At 42.4% G+C, this 20,063-nt stretch overlaps 1 protein-coding gene and 1 long non-coding RNA gene across 2 annotated transcripts in view; one reads left to right on the top strand and one right to left on the bottom strand.

Annotated features, from left to right (window-relative positions):
- Positions 1 to 20,063, bottom strand: part of LOC309529144 — a 58,088-nt gene that overhangs the window by 21,565 nt on the left and 16,460 nt on the right. The gene's annotated exons all lie outside the window — the stretch shown is intronic.
- GABRR1 (gamma-aminobutyric acid type A receptor subunit rho1) overlaps positions 19,185 to 20,063 on the top strand; it is a 29,037-nt gene continuing 28,158 nt past the window's right edge. The window contains exon 1 of the mRNA XM_082216898.1: positions 19,185 to 19,397. Within this exon, the coding sequence (XP_082073024.1) occupies positions 19,276 to 19,397 (122 nt within the window). The 5' untranslated portion in view covers positions 19,185 to 19,275. The remainder of the gene's footprint in view (positions 19,398 to 20,063) is intronic.

Below are 20,063 nucleotides of genomic sequence, written 5' to 3' on the forward strand. Positions count from 1 at the left end.
AGAAAGATAGATATAACCAATGATAAAGAGCCTACAGAAATACTATTAAGGCATGTTAAAAGCAGCATAAGGTTGGACATTATCACTGAATTTGTTGTTTCAAAACATGTTTGTGGGGGGAAATGGGTATTCTTGTAACGTTTCGGAATTTATTATATTTTCATCCCAGTTTCCAATCCACAATCAGCTCCTAATGTAGCTCATAATTAAAATCCAGTACAGTGGTACCTCGGGTTACAAACACTACGGGTTACAAACACTTTGGGTTACAGACTCTTCTAACCCGGAAGTAGTACCTCGGGTTAAGAACTTTACCTCAGGATGAGAACAGAAATCGTGCAGCGGCACCATGGCGGCAGCGGGATGCCCCATTAGCTAAAGTGGTACCTCAGATTAAGAATGGTTTCAGGTTAAGAACGGACCTTCAAAATGAATTAAGTTCGTAGTCAGAAGTACCACTGTATAAAATGTAGCTAAAGACCTTGATCCACACTCCTCTGAAAATATCCAGCTCTTGATAGCTCTCTTCCATTCAAAACACTCAAGAAATGTCCAGCTATTTCCTGCCTGTTGGAGAAGAGGTCACCCTGACCATTCTGGGCCATTAGCCAATAGTCTGCTTAACAAAAGGCATGACCAGGCAAGCATTCATTGCAATGCAATGAAAGACAGAATAAAACACTGTTTTGCAGCATAACCTTAAAAAGTTATGCTTGTTACTTTTTATTTTAAAGAAATCACTTTTTGATACAATAAACAGCTTGGTTTTGATCTACACATCCAAAAGAATGAGATAGTAGAATCCTGAGGTGATAGAGCAGACTGTAATACTTCAGACTACTGGTGGGGTGTGTGACTTTTTTAAAAAAATTACTAATCTATGTTCAAGCTTTCTGCAAGTTAAAAAAAAGCCCCTCACAGAAAGAGTCTGTATCCAAACTCACTCCTTGCTGTTGCTAGTTTTCTAATTTCAGATTTATTTACTTAAAAAAAACAAAACAACCTTATAGGGGCACTGAAAAATGTGACACACACATACACCCTACACACAGTCTGAAATGATAAAGTGCATTCTATCATGTATGGACCCTTTCTTTCCATTACCTCCTCTTCTACTGCATGTGTAGACCAGGCCATTGTGGGATTACGTTAACAAGACTGGGGAATGGCATAATTCTTGTGTACACAGAAACTCATCTAAACTGAAGTTGAAACATTTCTAGGATGCATCCACAAAAGCCATTTAGTGTGGAACTGTCACACTTTGTTCACTCAACTTTTTCTTCTACGTGATGTCATAATCAATCAATCAATCAATCACTCAATATTTATTGCGGTCCAAAGACCAACAAAACAATTCCAAAACTAGATACAGTTAAAACGACCAGACAGACAGATGGAATAAACCAAGGCAGTCATTTATTTATTTTTACCTAGGGCATAATGATCTTTGTTTCTTATAACCTCCGAAAGAAACTTTGCCATGGCCAGTGTAATATCATTTGACCTGTCTTCCAAAATATATTTAATATGGGAGGCTTGGGATTTTCCCAGCAAATTTGCCAGTAAGGGTTTGATCAGTTGATGTCATAATCTGAATGTTGCCCTCCTGTATTTTGTCTGCTGTTCTTCTGTCTTTTCACTGAGCACTGAGCATTCTATTTTTGTCTGTATGGAAATACAGTGTTACCTCAGTTTAAGAACAGCCCTGTTTACAAACTATTCAGTTTACGAACTCTGCAAAACTGGAAGTAGTCTCCCAGTTTGCAAATTTTACCTCGGTCTAAGAACGGAAGCCAAACAGTGCAAGGGCACCGACAGTGGGAGGCCTCATTAGGGAAAGCGCACCTTGGTTTAAGAACGGTTTTGGTTTAAGAACGGACTTCCAGAATGAATTAAGTTCGTAAACTGAGGTACCACTGTAGGTCATCACAGATGCAGATGCTTTTTGGTATGTAGACAGTGAGATAGAAAAAGAAAGCAGGCCTAGATAGCAACATCAACTTATTTCCAGATAGTTAGCAAAATACACTCATAAAATGGTACATTTGTGGGCATCCATGATGGAGAGCTGATTTTAAAATATGTAGGTATGTGTGTTTCTACTTTTCATATCTAGCTCAATAGATAAATTAAGTATGTCCTGTTGCCTTGTTAAGGGAAGGCAATAAACTGACAGTTGGTTAGTACAGATTAATTCCTAATGAAGACAAAAACTCTTTATGTAATGTAATGCTTTTGGCTGTGGATCAAGGGTTGCAATCATTCACCACTGCAAACCTTTAAATCCGGCTTTGTTCCACAGGGGTGGGGAAAGCCCCCTAAAATATCTTCCCATATCTAAAGTTACTCTTCAACCAAGAAGAGTGGGAGATTCAAATTAGACCTGTAAATAAATAGGCTACATTTTGCCAGAGAAGTGATGCTATTTTATACTCAGAGATATTTGGAGTAATCAAGTGAGGTAGACAATGGTGCAATTAGGTTACTTCAGACTCTGCACTTAATAGTCTTATGGGGTCTTTAAATGGTGATGTGTTATCATTTCACTTCAAAATGTTGTAATGCAACCTGGCTGCATTTGGGGACCCTCCTGCTTATTCTGCTAAGAATCATAGAATTGTGGAGTTGGAAGGTATCCCAAGGGTCATCGAATCTTGCCCTGCAATGCTGGAATCTCAACTATATCATACATGACAGATGGCCATTCAACCTCTGCTTAAAAATATCCAAAGAAGGCACATCTACCCCCTCTCATGGGGGTCTGTTCCACTGTCAAACACCTCTTACTGTCAGAAAGCTCTTCCTGATATTTAGTGATAATCTCATTTCTTGTAACTTGAATTCATTGGTTCAGGTCTTAGCCTCTGGAGCAGGAGCAAACAAGCAAGCTCTATCTTCCATGTGACAATCCTTTAGATATTTGAAGATGGCTATCCTATTTCCTCTCAGTCTAAACATACCCAATTCCCTCAACTGTTCCTCATAAGGCTTGGTTTCCAGACCCTTTATCATGTTGGTTGCCTTCATCTGCACACCTCCCAACTCTTTACAGAGAAAAATGCCAATTCTTTTAACAACTACGGTAGTTCACCGATAACACCAGAGAGCAAACAAATATCCACCCCCCCAAAAAAAATGCTGAAACTTGACAGGAGAGAACCAAATTACTTACTAAAAGACACTGCCTTTCCCCATATACATTCCCATTAAGTGATGGCTATGGGATGGCAGGTTTGCACTAAGTGAAAACTGATGAACAGGTTTCCTTGTAAACTAGTTTCCTTGTAAAATAATCGTCCTAGCTGGCCGGGCTAAGTTCTAACATCAGCATCTTAAAGGGTGAACCATGTTGCCAAAGTGACAACTAAGTAACAGTTCTTTCCAGGAAGGGGTAGGAATTTCCACACCAACTTACCTGACTGAGAGGACATCATCTTGTAAATCAGAAGAACAATAGCCATAGTCTGTGTGTGAGTTGGGTGATGCTGGGAGCTCAAGAGACACAGAGAGGGCTGCCCTGCCCTGTGCTGAATTCAAAACCACTGCTAAGATTCCCTTAAGAACCTAATGGGGAAACAAGACCTGTTGTGGTTGTGAGCAGTGGCGTAGCGTGGGGGGTGCCAGGGGTGCCGGCCGCACCAGGTGGAACATCTGGGGGGGGCGCGCTCGCTGCCTCCGGAGTCACCGAAGAGCCTCGGGCGCAGGTTGTAGCGGAGTCGCATGTCTCGCGGAACCGACGAGCTGTGCGCGCGTCCGGGCTGAAGGCGCCCGGCAGGCAGCGGCTCTTAGAGCTCGCCGCAGGGGACGCGCCAGGCAGCCCCTCCTCACAGCCCCGCCTCCGCCGGTGCTGCTGCAGCTGCTGGGCCATGTTGCATTTTCCTCGCCTCTCTGCCCCCCTCCTCCTCCGGGCAAGCGGCGTCGTTTGGGCGGCAGCGCCAGTGGCAACTCGCAGGTTAGGGGTTAGGGGGGGGCGCAAATTACTTGCCTTGCCCCGGGTTAGGGGGCGCAAATTACTTGCGTTGCCCCGGGTGCTGACAACTCACGCTACGACGCTGGTTGTGAGGCCTTCCACTTCCTATGCTCAGGTTGTATAGATGTGTAAATAAACCACATATCCTAAAGACATCACAGTCTCAACTGACCTTTCCAAGTAAACTGAACTCTGGGTAAGCATTGGAACCTCTGGAGTTTGTAGCCACTCAGAGACTGGGATGTGTGCAACATCATTCTCCTCAGGCTTGGACACAGAGGGTTGTAATACATAGTAATACAGGGAACCAGGCAGAGGGCCTTCTCGGTAGTGGCACCCGCCCTGTGGAACCCCCTCCCACCAGATGTCAAAGAGAACAACAACTACCAGACTTTTACAAGACATCTGAAGACAGCCTAGTTTAGGGAAGCTTTTAATGTTTGATGCATTACTGTATTTTAATATTTTGTTAGAGGCTGTCCAGAGTGGCGGGGTATAAATAATAAATTATTATTATTATTATTATTATTATTATTATTATTATTATTATTATTATTATTATTATTATGAACAGCAAAAATCAGGTGTCTTAAGTAAGAAGTAGTATTTCTGCTGGCACAAAACCATTATTGGGCACAAGCATTGTTTATTGGACCATTTAATAATATGAACTGTTCTCAAATCATGAGCAGCATGTCAGCCTGACAAAAATGATCAAGAGTGTGAAGATAAGCACTGACAATCTCTTCTTATGGTACAAGATGAGAACTGTTGCAAATTCTTAAGGTGTCACTGAGGAAAAGAAACTGAAATACACACACACAAAGGAAATGAAACAAAATGAATAAAAGGGCATATAGGATGTGCTGGAGGGGTTGCACCCCATTTGCATGCATTTACAATTAGAAACTATAGGAGCTTCAGGTCAGCGAAAAAAAGAGGAGTAGAGCTTATCCCTTGCATTTTTAGAGTAAGGACAAAGGCCATAAAACACATGTGGCACAGAACTGATGGTGGCTAATCACCTAACAGTTAAGAACCGGACGTTAGCACAAACTCTGAATACCAAATGTGATACATTTTAAAATGTGGGGAGTACACTGGAAAAATCAGATAAGAGCAGCCCAGTTTCTATCAAAATCAATTACAAAAGCATTGTGCTTTACCACTGAGGGAAGAGGGCATGTACTTGATTTTATTGACATTAGCAGCAAGGATACTAGTGGCTAAGCAAAATGTATTCACTTTGAAAACCTTGTATTGGAACAATAAGCACTAGGGCAGTGAATGTACCCCCTGATCTGGTTTTGGGCCTTATTTGGCACCTCAGATTAGGCCCAGGATGACAAAGCCCAGGTCTGATTTGGGCCATAAACTGAATCAGGCTCCTGTATCACACAGGACAGAATAATAAAGAACAATATTTGTAATTTTTTAAAAAGTTGCCAAGTTTGAAAGGATCTTAATTTCTGCTATGGGCAAAATAGCCTGGCCAGCAGCAACATGAAACTGTGTGGCACACTTTAAAATAGACTGTATGAAGGCAACCTATAATGTACAAGCCCGCTGGTCTTAGGAAATGTGTTTGTGTGTGGAGGGAATATAAGTCTTGGAACAGCAGTGTCCATTTGAAGGAGCAGCAGGAACTCAATGATAAGAGCAGCCTTCAGAATATGTAAACAAAGCAGAGCAACCTTCAGAATATGTAAACAAAGCAGCATTCCCAGGCACATCCCCAGTATGCAAATGCAAGGAGCACAAGGCACGGCCACCACTTTTTTGTTAAGCCTGCGGCAATCTCTGTCCAAGGCTATCTCACTATGTCTACAAAAATGGGAAAGGAGAACTGGATCAAATCCAAAACACAATTCACATTGCAATTATAAGAAACAGAATGACCTAATTCTCTGTGTTGCAGCAAATTAATTTGTAACAAGGGAGAATGACCTAGCCCATGGAGGCAGGGCAGGGGTGCTTCCATGGTTCAGCATAAGGCCTCCACACAAGTTGCAACTGTCCTGATTTATCAAGCACGACCCTATTTTTTCACGCTTGACCCTGGTAAATCGCCATTTGTATTTTTGCCTTTTGGGGAAGGCTTGCTGACATTTTTGTTAGTGTTAATTGCTAGCGATGGCATTCTTCAAGACTACGCTCCCCCACCAAAATCTCAGAATGAGACAACAAGAATCTCTGGTGTAAAAGCATGTCTGAATGTGTTTCAAATGTGCATACATGAAAATTCATGAACATAAATGATAAAGCTTGACATTTCTCTCTCTCTCTCTTTCTCTCTTTCTCTCTCACACACACACTGCAGCTGCTGTGGTATGTTTGATAATATGTGGTATATTTGACAATCAAATGTGGGTCAAATATATTTAGCCTGAAGAACAAAAACCCACAAGGCGTCAAGACAAGTTACTGCACAGCACAAGTCAGCGTCAGACAAGTTACTGCAGAGAAAATTAATAGAGCATATAGAAGGAGGCCCTGTCAATGCCCTCTATCCCATCTATCATCTCCTACTAATCCCCACTTCCTTATTTTGCTTAACTCTCCCCAATTCCTTCATTTTTTGGCTCATCTTTTTTTCTTCCAAACTCACAACAGCTTCCCTGCCTATTCGTTCTCCCCAGTAAACAGCCTCTATCTTTCTTATGGCCACAATCCCCTCTCTCTCTTTTTGACAAAGAAATAAGAGGCATAAAGAAAGGAAAACTGTGTGTGCAAATATAATGTGTTAGATCTTCTAGACCAAGAGAGCAATCCTATGGACCAGAAGCTGGCATAAAACAAGCTCCTGCAATTTAAGCTGGCACAAAGTTATACCAGATCCAAACTCTGTTTAACTGTGGCAAACCATTGAAATAGCATTTTATGTTGGGTTGCCAGGTTACGTGACCAAACTGCCAGAGTTTAGGATCCCCCTCTTTGGTTCTGCTCCAGCCATGTCCCCAGAGCACCCACTTTGGGGGATTTACATCGGCCTTGGCTCAGCAAGTCCTGGTTGAATCAGGATGAGTAAGTTATGGAAGTGTATCTTTGACTGAGCAGGGGTTGGGGACTTAAAACTAGTTGAGCCTGACTGAATTAGAGATCTAGTGTATCCCATGCATCTCATCCCAGGAGACTTTGCCATAGAATTCCCCTCTGTGAAGGAATCCTATGGCACTTATAACTGCTGTATAGGGATGGAGGGATTTGGTTCAGCTCACATTTAAAGGTGAATTCATTCTTTCTAAAATAAGATGTGCACCAAACCATAGCCATCCTTCAAAATCTGCAAATGTGCATTAAAAAAGAGCCAGTGTGGTGTAGTGGTTAAGAGCGGTAGTCACGTAATCTGGGGAACCGGGTTCGCGTCTCCGCTCCTCCACATGCAGCTGCTGGGTGACCTTGGGCCAGTCACGCTTCTCTGAAGTCTCTCAGCCCCACTCACCTCACAGAGTGTTTGTTGTGGGGGAGGAAGGGAAAGGAGAATGTTAGCCGCTTTGAGACTCCTGAAGGGGAGTGAAAGGCGGGATATCAAATCCAAACTCTTCTTCTTCTTCTATGTGTTAGTGAAGACAGCGTGTCAAAACGCATTATATATGGGGAAACTGCTTTGCAAAGATGTATGTATGTTAAGGGAAGTTGCACTAAAATGCTGGTGCATTTTCATGAGGGTTATTTAAAAAATGATGTGGAAATGTTGAAAACCAAATTTAAGATTAGGAAAATGAGAAACAGATAAAAACTGAAATGGGCAATTTCACTCATTCTTATGCCTCACTAGAAATGTATAGGATTGTGTCATTAATAAAACTTAGGTCCCTTTGAAATCAAAGGGACTTTGGGGATGGCTTAAATTTCAGTGAGTGCAATGGTAATTAGGAGAAGCCAGCTAAGTTTGAATCTAGCCCAATGTCTCTAAAAATAATTATTAATCTGCTTTATGTTTCCCCTCCCCTCCCTCAAGTTTAAATCATTTTTGCATGCCACTGTCACAGCACAGGAATATTTTAAAATAATTTGGGGGATAGAATTTGCAGTTTTACATTTGCTCCACCAGGGGGGAATAAATACACACACATTTTTTCACCAGACTAAACAGCCCGCTTCTGTTGGATATGCATTTAATATCTTCTAGCAAGGCTCAAGAGTTCGTTTCTCCCCCCACCTTTCATAACTCTGCATAGTTGGGGGGGGAGTAAGCGACTCGAAAGATTTCCCCTATCCCAGTCTGAATTTTTAAAACTAAAATCCGATATGGCCTCTGGGAGGGCATCTCCGGGGGCATAGGACAGACCAAATCTGCCTCTCCACAGCTGGAGCTATAGGTTTTAGGCGTTTAGTTCTAAACCACTGGAGACTATTGATTACTTTCAATAGTTATTGTCACAGTACAGCATCATTTTATAGGTTCATCTTTTCCATAAGCAGTTGCTTGCCAACATTTTCAGCTACTGATGAAATAGAACACGGTCAAAGCAGTATTTCCTCTTCGATCTTCTCTTTAATTCCTGGTTTGTATGTATCCCCTGCCTCTGCAGTTAGCATTCTGCCCTGCTCATCACTACAGAAGCAATTGCCTTGGGCTGCCCCGGGGTCCTCCTAGTTCATCTCCAAGATGGAATTAACAACTTGCATTGCGGATTCCATGGAGCATGAAATTAACAATTCCCCCTAGCAAAGGCTGCAATGCAAGGCACACCACTGGTCTGAAAGATGGCCAGCTGCTCAGGTCTGCTGCTTCTTCAGGCAGCTTTGCCTGAAGGCCATGTTTCTTCTATTCCCAGGGTTTATTGGCAGTTTATTAGAATTTCCTCAGAGAGGTCAGGTTATGTTAAAACCACTGCCTTCGTGGGCTGTTGGCTATCCCAGCAACCTACTTTTCCCCTCTTCTTATTTCCTGACTATTCTGACGCAGACACAGACACACACACAGAAACACACACAGAGCACATTTTTCCATAAGAAAATTAAGCTATCATTCCGAATTATCTCTGCTAGCAAAATCTGATCATTGTACAGTGAACCCCAGCAGGTTCACAGATCCTCAGCCTGACCTTCTTTGGCAGGAGAAAATAAGAACAGATGAAATCATGCAGAATATGAATGCTGCCTTTCCTATAGCACGAATCACCTCCCATGTTACAGTTGTGCAGCAGCAATCCCTTTCTTATCGACATCTGGCAGTTGCATTCCCCTTTCTGATCTTTCTATTTTTAATATCGTCTCTCTCTCCCTCCACCTCCTCTCCCTCCGAAGATTAAAAAATCTCTCAGACATTGCTGAGTTGTCCACCTTCTGCTGAATCATCAGTTCAGGAAAGCACTGCTCTGCCTCACGCATCGTAGGAGACCATGTCTGCTCTGCAAGCAATATGGAGTATAATGGTGAATCTTTACAGACTAAACTTAGAAGTCAAGGATCAAGCAGAAAGATTCTTCAACCTGCTTGAAAACAAGCTTGATCAGCAGACTCTCATAGGGGTTGGAAAAGGCTCCTTTCCTAGATGCTAAAGGAGACCTCCCTCCCAGTGCTTGTGGCAGATTTTCATTGGGACCATGGCATGAAAGGGTTAAACTCTCCCTCCTCAGCTTCTCAGGTCCAGGAAGCTGCCTCCTACATCCCTCAACTGCTATTTACATTAAAAAAACAACAACCATATGCATGTTAATTCAATCAGTGACATACTTAATTTTAAAAGAAGAAGGTTACTCCAAGCAACAAGTAGTCCATGCTTTATGGGTGCATTCAGACATGGGGAATATTGTGTTAGAGCTTCTGCCTCATTTTCTAATATTCTCAGTACCTCTATAGAACTGTGGCTTTTTGACCAATATGTCAGCATGTCATGCTAAATTTCATTCACAAGGCAACCAACATCATTGAGGCAACATTACTCTCCCGAGCTTTCTGGTTCTGCTCCCCCATGAAAACAGCTGGAAAGAATTGTATGCCAGTATACCTCCCCAAATTCCATCAATTTACTATCATGGTTTTCCAGGTGAAGGGGGCTGCAAAAGCATTTTTCTGGAATCAAATAACTTGGAAATAAGTGCTAAACATGCATTACATTACATTAGTTCTCTGGGAGTGGTTTTTATGTTACCTTTATGTGGAAGGTCAAATATAATGCGAAAATTAACAGTCAGTGAAATGTCAGGGATATGTGACCATTTGGAGGCTGCTCAGAAAGCAAATTCTCCTGTGTGCAGCCCTGCCACTACAAAGCTTGGACCTCACTCAGGCTGTACACACACTTCTGTTTACTCTGTGTCCAGTGCACTCCCACTGTTGGTTTGGGAAGCAGTGTACACACATTATCTGCAACAATCCATCTCTCTCCTATCATTTCTTATGAAATACTGTGTTTTGAAATTGTTTCCCCTGCAAACCAGCTTTGATCCAAAACGAACAACCTTGCTGTGTAATGTGTACACAACCATAGTTGCTTGTCACTGAAACTCACCTTTCTTTTGCATTCATCAGTCTGCAGTGTAGCTGTGGCTCTTACTTTTCCAGCTAGAGACAGACAGTGCTTTTTTTTTCTTGAACACTATGTGCCATTTAGAATATAGGATACTGGCTCAATACTGTCTTCAGTTATAGCAGAGGTTCGCTTTATGCATTTTAATTAATTTTAAAATAGTCCATTTTCCACCATGTATGTCTCAAAGTGGCTTACAACAGTAAAACATACAACGCACAACATTCAAAGTTCAAGAATTTAAAATTGCAAAAAAGAAAAGAGAATGAGAGAGGGGGGAAACACACCTGAGAAGCATATACCAAGATTGCAATTTCCACTCACTTCTTCATTCACCTGGGACATGTGTAGGGAGAAAAAGTCTGGAAAACCTAATCAAGGGAAGAGTTTTCAAATGCACATCGAGTAGCCACACCCACCTCTGTGGATGGCAGGATCTAGATTAACAGAAACATGTTGAGGATGAGCAGGAATTATGTAGCCTACAATATCTGTACACTTGCTTATGGTTTCAAGCCTTCTCTCAGAAACTGGCTAATCCCGTTATATTATTTAAAGTAATCAAATATTCTAAGTTCAGCAGCAGAAGATTCAGACAAGGAATGCTGAAAATCAGTGAAGCTGAAAGATAATTTTGGCTCTGAGTGAATATTTATAGAGTGTCTAAGGTGAGGTGATGCAGAAACTCCCAGATCCATCCCCTTGCACCTTCTAGTAGGGCTGGGAATGTTCCCTCTCTGAAACCCTAGAGGACCCTGGAGTGCAGAATGAAGCAACTAGACTGGTGACGGGTACAGACTACCATCATCAACACATGACACTGGTGTTTAAAGACCAGCACTGGTTTCCCATCTGCTCCCAGGCCAAGTTCAAGGTTCATATACTACTGTACATAGCCTTGACTAACTTAGGCCCAGAACACCTTAAGGACCACCCTACCCAGTAAACTGCAAGTCGGTCACTGAGATCATTAGGGGGAGGCCTATTGGTGGCTCTATATGGGCGCTGTGGGACGCGGGTGGCGCTGTGGGTAAAAGCCTCAGCGCCTAGGGCTTGCCGATCGAAAGGTCGGCGGTTCGAATCCCCGCGGCGGGGTGCGCTCCCGCTGCTCGGTCCCAGCGCCTGCCAACCTAGCAGTTCGAAAGCACCCCCGGGTGCAAGTAGATAAATAGGTACCGCTTACCAGCGGGAAGGTAAACGGCGTTCCGTGTGCTGCGCTGGCTCGCCAGATGCAGCTTTGTCACGCTGGCCACGTGACCCGGAAGTGTCTCCGGACAGCGCTGGCCCCCGGCCTATAGATGTGAGATGGGCGCACAAACCCCAGAGTCTGTCAAGACTGGCCCGTTCGGGCAGGGGTACCTTTACCTTTACCTTGCCCAGTAAACTGCAAGTCGGTCACTGAGATCATTAGGGGGAGGCCTATTGGTGGCTCTATATGGGCCAGAAGGACAATGCAAGCCAACAAAGGTGGGCCAAACTCTATGGAACTCCCTTCCACAAGAAGTTAGGCAGGCACTGTCCCTGCTGAGTTTCAGGTGCCTGGTCAAAGTGTATCCTATATCAAGAGGGTTAAGTACAGTAGCTTGTTTTACCTGAGTTTTTTTAAAATCAGTTTTTAGTAAAAAAAAATATTGTGTTACAAAACAACAAAACAAACAAATAAACAAGGAAAAGTACATATAGTGTCTCCACTTTCAATTCATAGAGTCTTACAGTTTGTTTACATTTGGTATGAGACACTATTGTCATAGACATTGTGCAAATGGGGGAAAAGTGAGAGGGGAGGGAGATAGGAAGGGGGGAGAGAGAGAGGGAGGGGAATATAATGATATTTTGTTCTATTGCATAGCGTTTAATTACCCTGTCCGCTTTCCACACAGAAACCGTTAAGTTGTGGGTGAACATATCAGACGACACAGCAATTCTTCAAACAGCTCTTGTTTATTCACAGGCCAGAACAGAACTGAACTGAAGGGTTCAGCCAGCCTGCTTATATAGAGCTCCACTACAACGCAACAGTAACCATTTTCTGTAACTATCCAATCACTGAACATCACTTTCAATCCCTTATTTGCATATGTGGACTTGTGTGAAAACTATCTACAGTATCCCCCTGCTGGCCCAGGGTGAAAATTTCAGTACATAACAGAAACAGTACTGTCAGTATTCAGTGACTATGACTAACTCTTTAACTTTGCAGTAAAGGGCATACCCACACTTAACTTTCCTCTGCTCTTTCCAAGCATATCCTGTGATTTAAAGTTATGTGTCCTTCTCTTTTTGCTCTGGAGCTTTCCCCATGAAAATTTGCACTTTAATGACAATCTGCAGAAAACTTGAATTAATGTTTGCTCCAATTCAGCTTTAGATTGGACACAGAACATTTAAGCGTGAACCTCTGCATGGAAAGAGCAGACAATAGGCAAGTGTGGATAAGCCCAAATTTATTAAAAGTACCATATTGTATCAGTGGCCTGTTATCATATCTCTTAATCTTAAATTTACCATTCTCCCACTTTCTGAGGCTGAAGTTGAGAACTTAGACTCATGAAGGAAAATTTATTCAGAGAAGACTCAAAAGCGGGGTGGGGGACTTCCAAACACTCAGATATGACGGCACTCTTGATGCCAGCCTTGGGTGTCACATATAATACCTTGAACACATCTCCCAACACAGCAAGGACTTGTATTAGCCAGTACGGTTACCGTACATTCACTTGCCAGGTTCCTTCAGAGAGTAATTCCTGGACTCTATTGCCCAAGTGGAGAGTTCCTAGCACAGTCTGATAGAAGACGGAGAAACTGAAGAACTGACAGATGGCATGAAAAGGAAAGCTGCTGGTGAGAAAGAGCAGCCTGGAGCTGAGAGATTTAGAAAGGGAGTGAGAATGAGAGAGCTGGTAAGAGATAGAAGGAATGCCGCATGATAGAGACAGCATCTTAAGGGGGAGATGGGGCATTCTGGAAGGGGTGGTCCTTACTGGAGGGAGAGCATGAATGAAACAGGGCTGAAGAGAAAAGGGAGTTTGGGTATTGAGGTGCAGAACAGGGTCTGTGGGAGTTGAGAGACAAAAGTGAAATTGAGAGGGAAAGGAGGAAGGGAGGGGAGTGTGAGGGAGGAACATAAGGGAGAAAACAGAGGGCCTGCTGTTGTTTGTGAGGGTGCAAATAAAGCCAGCTAAATATTTGTGAGGGTGCAGAAGGTTACAGTGACAAAAGCAAGATGGGCAACAGCTGCAGTGCAAGGGCAATGTTGTCGGTGTTTTGTGTGGAGATGTAAATGAAGTACGTATCTTGCTTTGAATTCTGTTGTTCTTTTAAACAGAGCAGATCTGAGCAACATCCGGCCGCATTAGCTCATGTTGGCATGTGGCCAATTTTCAGGAGCAGCATTTGAGATTTCTGCTTCTTGACTGCATTCTGCCTTGCTTATTCCCCTTTCTTTATACAGTATACAATCCATTTAGGGATATACACAGGCTTAGATGCACATGAACTATATTCTGCCTGTGTTTTTATTTTTGCTCTGGTTTCAGGAGACCTGGGGTCATGAGTGTTGTGGCATTTTATTTTCTCCTATAATAACTGCTAGGAGAATTATAAGAGAAGATAAACTGCTCCAACCACTCATATATTGAGAGATTCCCCTGGTTTCACTCTATTTTAATGTAGCCTCTGACTATCCCCATTTACTGCTGGAAAGCCCCTCAAACACCCAGCAATGGTTTTGAATCTGCTTGCAGCTGTGCAGATACCATTATGGCATCCCTCACCCAATAACGGGGGGGGGGGGGGCTTAAAATGAAGGTCAGGATACAGGTGTCAGCAGTAAAAAAACAAACAAACCAAAATCATGACCACACAAATCTGGTAAAACTGTATCAGACAGGCTGGGGATGTGGAAGGTATTTCCATGTGGGACAACAAATGAATCAGCTCTGTTATAGCATCCCTCATTTCAAGCGCTTTGATTGTTCCTGACCTTGTAAGCTTTTCTCCCTATAATATTATTCTGTCCAGGGCTGGGAGCTAAGGTTGAGTATAGAACGAGACAATACCACAGCATTTTCAAAATGATAGCTTGCTTCATATTCTTATCCTAGGTTAAGACTCTCAACCATTTCCTTTCTACAAAAATGCCATCTGCTGGTTGTTTTACTGAATTTATTTATTTCTAGGGCTATAAAATATGTATCGTTTTTCACCTGAGCATCCCATGGCGTTTCACTCAAGATGTGGAGCCAATAATGCCGTTTTTCTCCCCCAGCAACTTAGATTAATTAGAACCAGGTAGCTGAAGTGATGCGAAATATAACAGGAAAGAGTTTTATCACTGTACTACTGTATCAAACAAACAAACTGCACTACTGTACATTATTATTACAGGGATATATGGAAGTCCTAGCACAGAGGTGGGGAATCTGTGGCCCTCTGGAGGTTGTTGGACTCCCATCCACCCCAGCTAGCATGGCCAGTGCATCAGGGATGATGCAAATAGGTGTCCAAAAGCAACCTGTGAAGTGTAGGAGATTCCCCATCCCTGACGTAGGTAGTAAGGCACAAATAGAATGAATCTAGAGACTGCTGATTCCAATTAAATTTTCCTGGAGCCTAGAAATGGAAGAATAGTAACTTACCGTATTTTTTGCACCATAACACTCACTTTTTTCCTCCTAAAAGGTAAGGGGAAATGTCTGTGCGTGTTATGGAGGGAATGCCTATGGGTGGCATGCCTACGGATTTTCCTCCTCTAAAAACTATGTGCGTGTTATGGTTGGGTGCGTGTTATAGAGCGAAAAATACGGTATGTAAAATGTGGACTATTTCAACAGTGACATGTTAAAATATATTGTCCATTTCAGGGGAAGGAGATAGAGCCTTATGAGGGGGGTTTTCCCAGGAGGTACCCAGCTTGGGGACTTAGTACTGTGGGGCTGAAATAGAAGTTCAGGTAGTAGAAGCATTTTCATTGTGAAATTTATAATAATCTGGTTGTGATTCTTATGGTATAAGAAGTACTTGACATTGGATTTCCTTCCTCTTCTGTTATGGCTTGTATGTATGGAAGTTCTTGCCTTTATGTATAAAATAAAGGCAGGAGGGGAGAGGAATATTTCATGCCAAGTACACATCAGCCATGCATGCCTGTAAGATTACGAGACTCAATGTACTGTAATTCCCTCGTAGGAGGGCTTACTACTGGGCTTCTCTCTCACTTGCTGCTTGTTCAGAAGGCTGCCGCATATTGGGTTGGTGATCTGAATCTGTGATGCTTTTCCATTCCTCCATTCCTACACAACAGCAGAAAGCCAGCCTTGGACATTTGACTGCTCTAAGTGAGATATTAAAAATAATACTATCACTCCCATTTCCTGGCATAAAATCCTGGTCCTCTGGCTTCTCCACGCTTTTCAGTAAATCCAGGCCCCAATGGGGTTCAACTGCCAATGCCCACAGAATACCCCTCTCTCTTCCTGCCTGCATGAGGTCTGTCTCGAGACCTTAATTACGGTAGTTCTTTTATAACTAAACTGCTCTTCAAATTGCTAACATGTGGGGGACAGAGCAATATAGTACATGTCTAAAGAACCGGAGGGAATTAACAATCTATGCAAGAAAGAAAACAAGGGAGTGACTCATAGAATTGTCGAGTTGGAAGGGACCATGAGGGTCATTTCCTCCAATCCCCTGCAATATGGGGATCTTTTTGCACAACGTGGGGATCGAGCCCACGACCCTGAGTCTCATGCTCTGCTGAGTCAGCTTGTCATGAGAACATAAGAAGAGCCCTGCTGGATCAGACCATAGGCCCATCTAGTTCAACATCCCATTGGTCAACCAAATGCCTATGGGAAGCCTGCAAACAGGACCTGAGCACAACAGCACTCTCTCCATCTGTAATTCACAGAGACTGGTATTCAGAGGTATACTGCCTCCAACAGTGGAGTGTTAAGAAGTGTGCAGTTTGCACACAAGCCTGCAGTTCTCACAGGCTAACCTGACTCTCGGCATGAAACCTGGAAGCACTCCAGAGTTCATGTGAGAATTGCAGGCTACACACTTTATAACATGAGATAGAACAATGTCATCATAACTAGCAGTCTTTCCCTTCATGAATTTGTATAAATCCCTTTAAAAACCATTCAAGTCCCATTATTTCTTTTTGGAGCAAATTCGATTGTTTAAATATGAACTTTGTGGAAAAGTGTTTTCTTTTATCTGTACTGAATCTCCCATTCAGCTTCACCATATGTCCATAAGTTTTAGTATTATGTCAAGAGTGGGAGAAAATCTCTCTTTCTCTTTACCTACATCATGTATAATCTTATTCATTTCTGTCATATTTTTTTTATTTCATTGATGAATCACTTTCCACGAGCCATTTGAAACATCACATGCACATACACACACACACACACACACACACACACACACACGGCTCCAGTTAAGGTTGAACACTTGAGCATCCCCGGGGCTGTGGACCTGCTCCTTACAGGGAAGTGCAAGCCCACCCAGGGCAGGACATTTCCCCACTTCTTGGACTCAAGAACTTGGGACCCATGACACCTCTGTCTTTTCAGGATTCAGCTTCAATTTATTGTCCCACATCCAGTCCATCAGTGCCTCTGGGTACCAGTCTATCACCTCAATTGCCTCTCCTGGTCCAGATGGAACAGAGAGAGAGTTGGGTGTCATCTGCATATTGGTGCAACAATCATCAGATGCAGCAGCAGTACCTGGAAATTCAATATCAGCAATTGAAACTATGGTACCAAAGCCAAGGTGAAAGACTGGCAGTGATATCAGTAATCAGATGGTTGTGTTCATTCAGAAACCACCATGAAAATGGATGACTGATCCACTGAAGTGTTGCACAAATACATAGATTTTTAAAAAAATATTTAATAAATATCAGAAATAAATAGATGAAACATTGTCTTCCTCTAGGGTAACTGCCACCTGTTATCTGATGCTAGGGCTAAACACTCCATATCTTATTATATTGTGTCGAGATGCAATGCAATTGTTCTTCTTAATGACATGTGGAGAACCAGTTCGGTTTGAGTGTTGGACTAGGATCTGGAAGACCAGGGTTCAAATCCCCACTCAACTATGAAGCTCATTAGGTAACCTTGGGCCAGTCACTGGCTCTAAGCTGAACCCACCTTACAGGCTTGTTGTGGGGATTAAATGAAGACGGAATAACCGTGTATGGCACCTTGGGTTCCTTGGAGAAAAGGGTAGGATATAAATGCAAGCAGCAACAACAAAAGGGGGAAAAGGTGTGTAGTGAAGTCAAATTACATTGCTGCATAGTTGTTTGTATTTGTAAGACCATGCAAAATGTGATGTTTGGGACTCAGTTTCTCTGATAACACAACGTGTCAGCCTTTGCAATACTAATATGATAATATTGGTCCTGTCTTTCCAAAATCTGGCACCTTGAAGGCAAGCTGCTACAGACCTGGGCCCTTCAACTGTGATAGTCTGGAGTTGCTACAAACACCCTTTTCCACCATGGCAAATGCAACCAGTAAGGTTTGGGGTGCTGATCTTCCCTCCACTGCGTATTCCATCTCCGGGGTTTGGAATTCTCTGTGACTTATTGGGAAGGGAACAACGGGTCAGCTATCTTGGGGTTAGCATCAGAGGTCAGCATTGTTGGGCATGGGCCAAGGTTCACACCCCAGGAGAAGGCCCATTCCCAACCCCTGGATCCCACTGGCTCTGCTGATGCTCCTCCTTACTGTTATTGTCTGTTCACCTGTCCCCTTTAACAAAGTGAGCAGCAGCAGGAACAAGGAAATGCAGCAGCAGCACCATCTTCTCGCCATGCCTGTTTCCTCTGGACTGGGCTCAAACGGAGAGGGGCAAGTGAATGGGCAGCACTGACAGCAGGGAGGGAATCCCCACCCAAATAGTGCTGAGTTTTCTAAATCCTTTGTTAGCATCCATACCCTTTTCATGAACTGCCAAATACTGGCAACAATACTACCCAAGCCTGTGAAAACTCTTTATCACTTTCTTTTCCTATTAGATTTACTAGTCTACTTTGTTGAGATGAGAATAATAAGCTACGATTAGCTTATAAATATCCAGCTCTGGAGATGATTTGAAATTCACTCTGTGCAGATCTTTATCACCTTATAATTGGATGCTTCCTATATCCAGGCACCCTGGCACACGGTCAGCAATGAAGCATAAGCCACAAGCCCTGCACGTTCCTTGAAGCACATCAATAATGGCATCTCCATTCACAACAAGGACGGAGTGCTACCAGAGCAAAATAGTATATTTCATGCATACAGTAAAGCAGCGAAAATGAAGTGGTGGTATATGATGCACCCCAGAATGGCTGCTTGTTAAAATCAGTGCTGGTACACAAAGACATCTCAACAGGTGCTCCTGTTACCCTCCCTTCTGTTTAAACTGCTATGCTAGACAGCCTCTGAACAGCCGGACAATCCTGGCTTTCCAAGAGGGGAATGACAAATATCATTTTCTAAAATACCTGAAATGCTTCACTTTAAACCAATTTGTACAATAGCCTGTTTCAAGCGAAAAAGAATAATTGTTCTGTGCAGATCCATGAATTCTACACTGTTTGAAAATCCCTGCCATCTGACGTAGAGGGATTTATAGGTTTAGTGGAAATTGCTTTCCCCACTGTCCAGATTAAATACTGTGGGATGATTTTTCGTATGAGTAAACATCCTTTCAATAATGAACAGACTGATAATGTCTTAAAAAGAGAAAAAGGATCTTCATTTTGGTTTTCTTCTTCTTTTGTGGACTATTTCCGGACATAAGACCAGAGGATATCATGTTGACTGTTCATAAAATGCAGTTTAGCATTTTCTTGCTGTTTTGGGCATGGGTTTTGTCCACAGAATGCAGAGCTCACTGGCAAGGGAAAGAAATTCACGAAGTCTACAAGAAAGGCAGGTGAGTTGAATTGTCAATCTTCAGGGTGAGAGATGATGCAGTATTTCAGATGAACAAAACGGCCTTAATGGGTCAAACTAGCTGCCTCACATTTGTACAAGAGATCTTCTGTTCTTTGCTTTTAATGCTTTGTGTTGCTCCCTTTTCATTTAGTGTTGTGCATTTTTACAACTCAACGTACCAGATGAACAAATGAAAATTCAATTTACTATGGCTTTCTAGCTTTATGGAGGAGAAGCAGGAGGAGTTTAACTGGCATTTATTAATCAATATTTTAATCAACGTATTGATATTACTGAAGGACTGTGACTAAATATAGATATAGATATTTTACAAGATATTACAGACAGATTCTAATGTTTTTCAGTTTCTAATTTTGAATACATACCCAACACATAAAGAGGTATGTTGTTTAAAACTGCCATGATAATCTTCTTTGAGTGTCATGCATTCAACTTTCTATGTATATGCCCATTATAATTATTAATATTTACTTATATTGTATTAGTGTTTTGAAGGGGAAATCAGTCAAATCAGATGGCAAACTGTTGTGGAAAAATAGGGAAAGTTATAAAATTCCCTCTAGATTCCTGATCTGCTTATTTCTACAATGAAGATGTGTTATTTTTCTTGGGCTGATATAATAAGGAGAAAACATACAATTGT

This window comes from Podarcis vaucheri (assembly GCF_965113315.1).
Source record: "Podarcis vaucheri genome assembly, chromosome: 3".
In the NCBI taxonomy this organism is placed as follows: Eukaryota; Metazoa; Chordata; class Lepidosauria; order Squamata; family Lacertidae; genus Podarcis; species Podarcis vaucheri.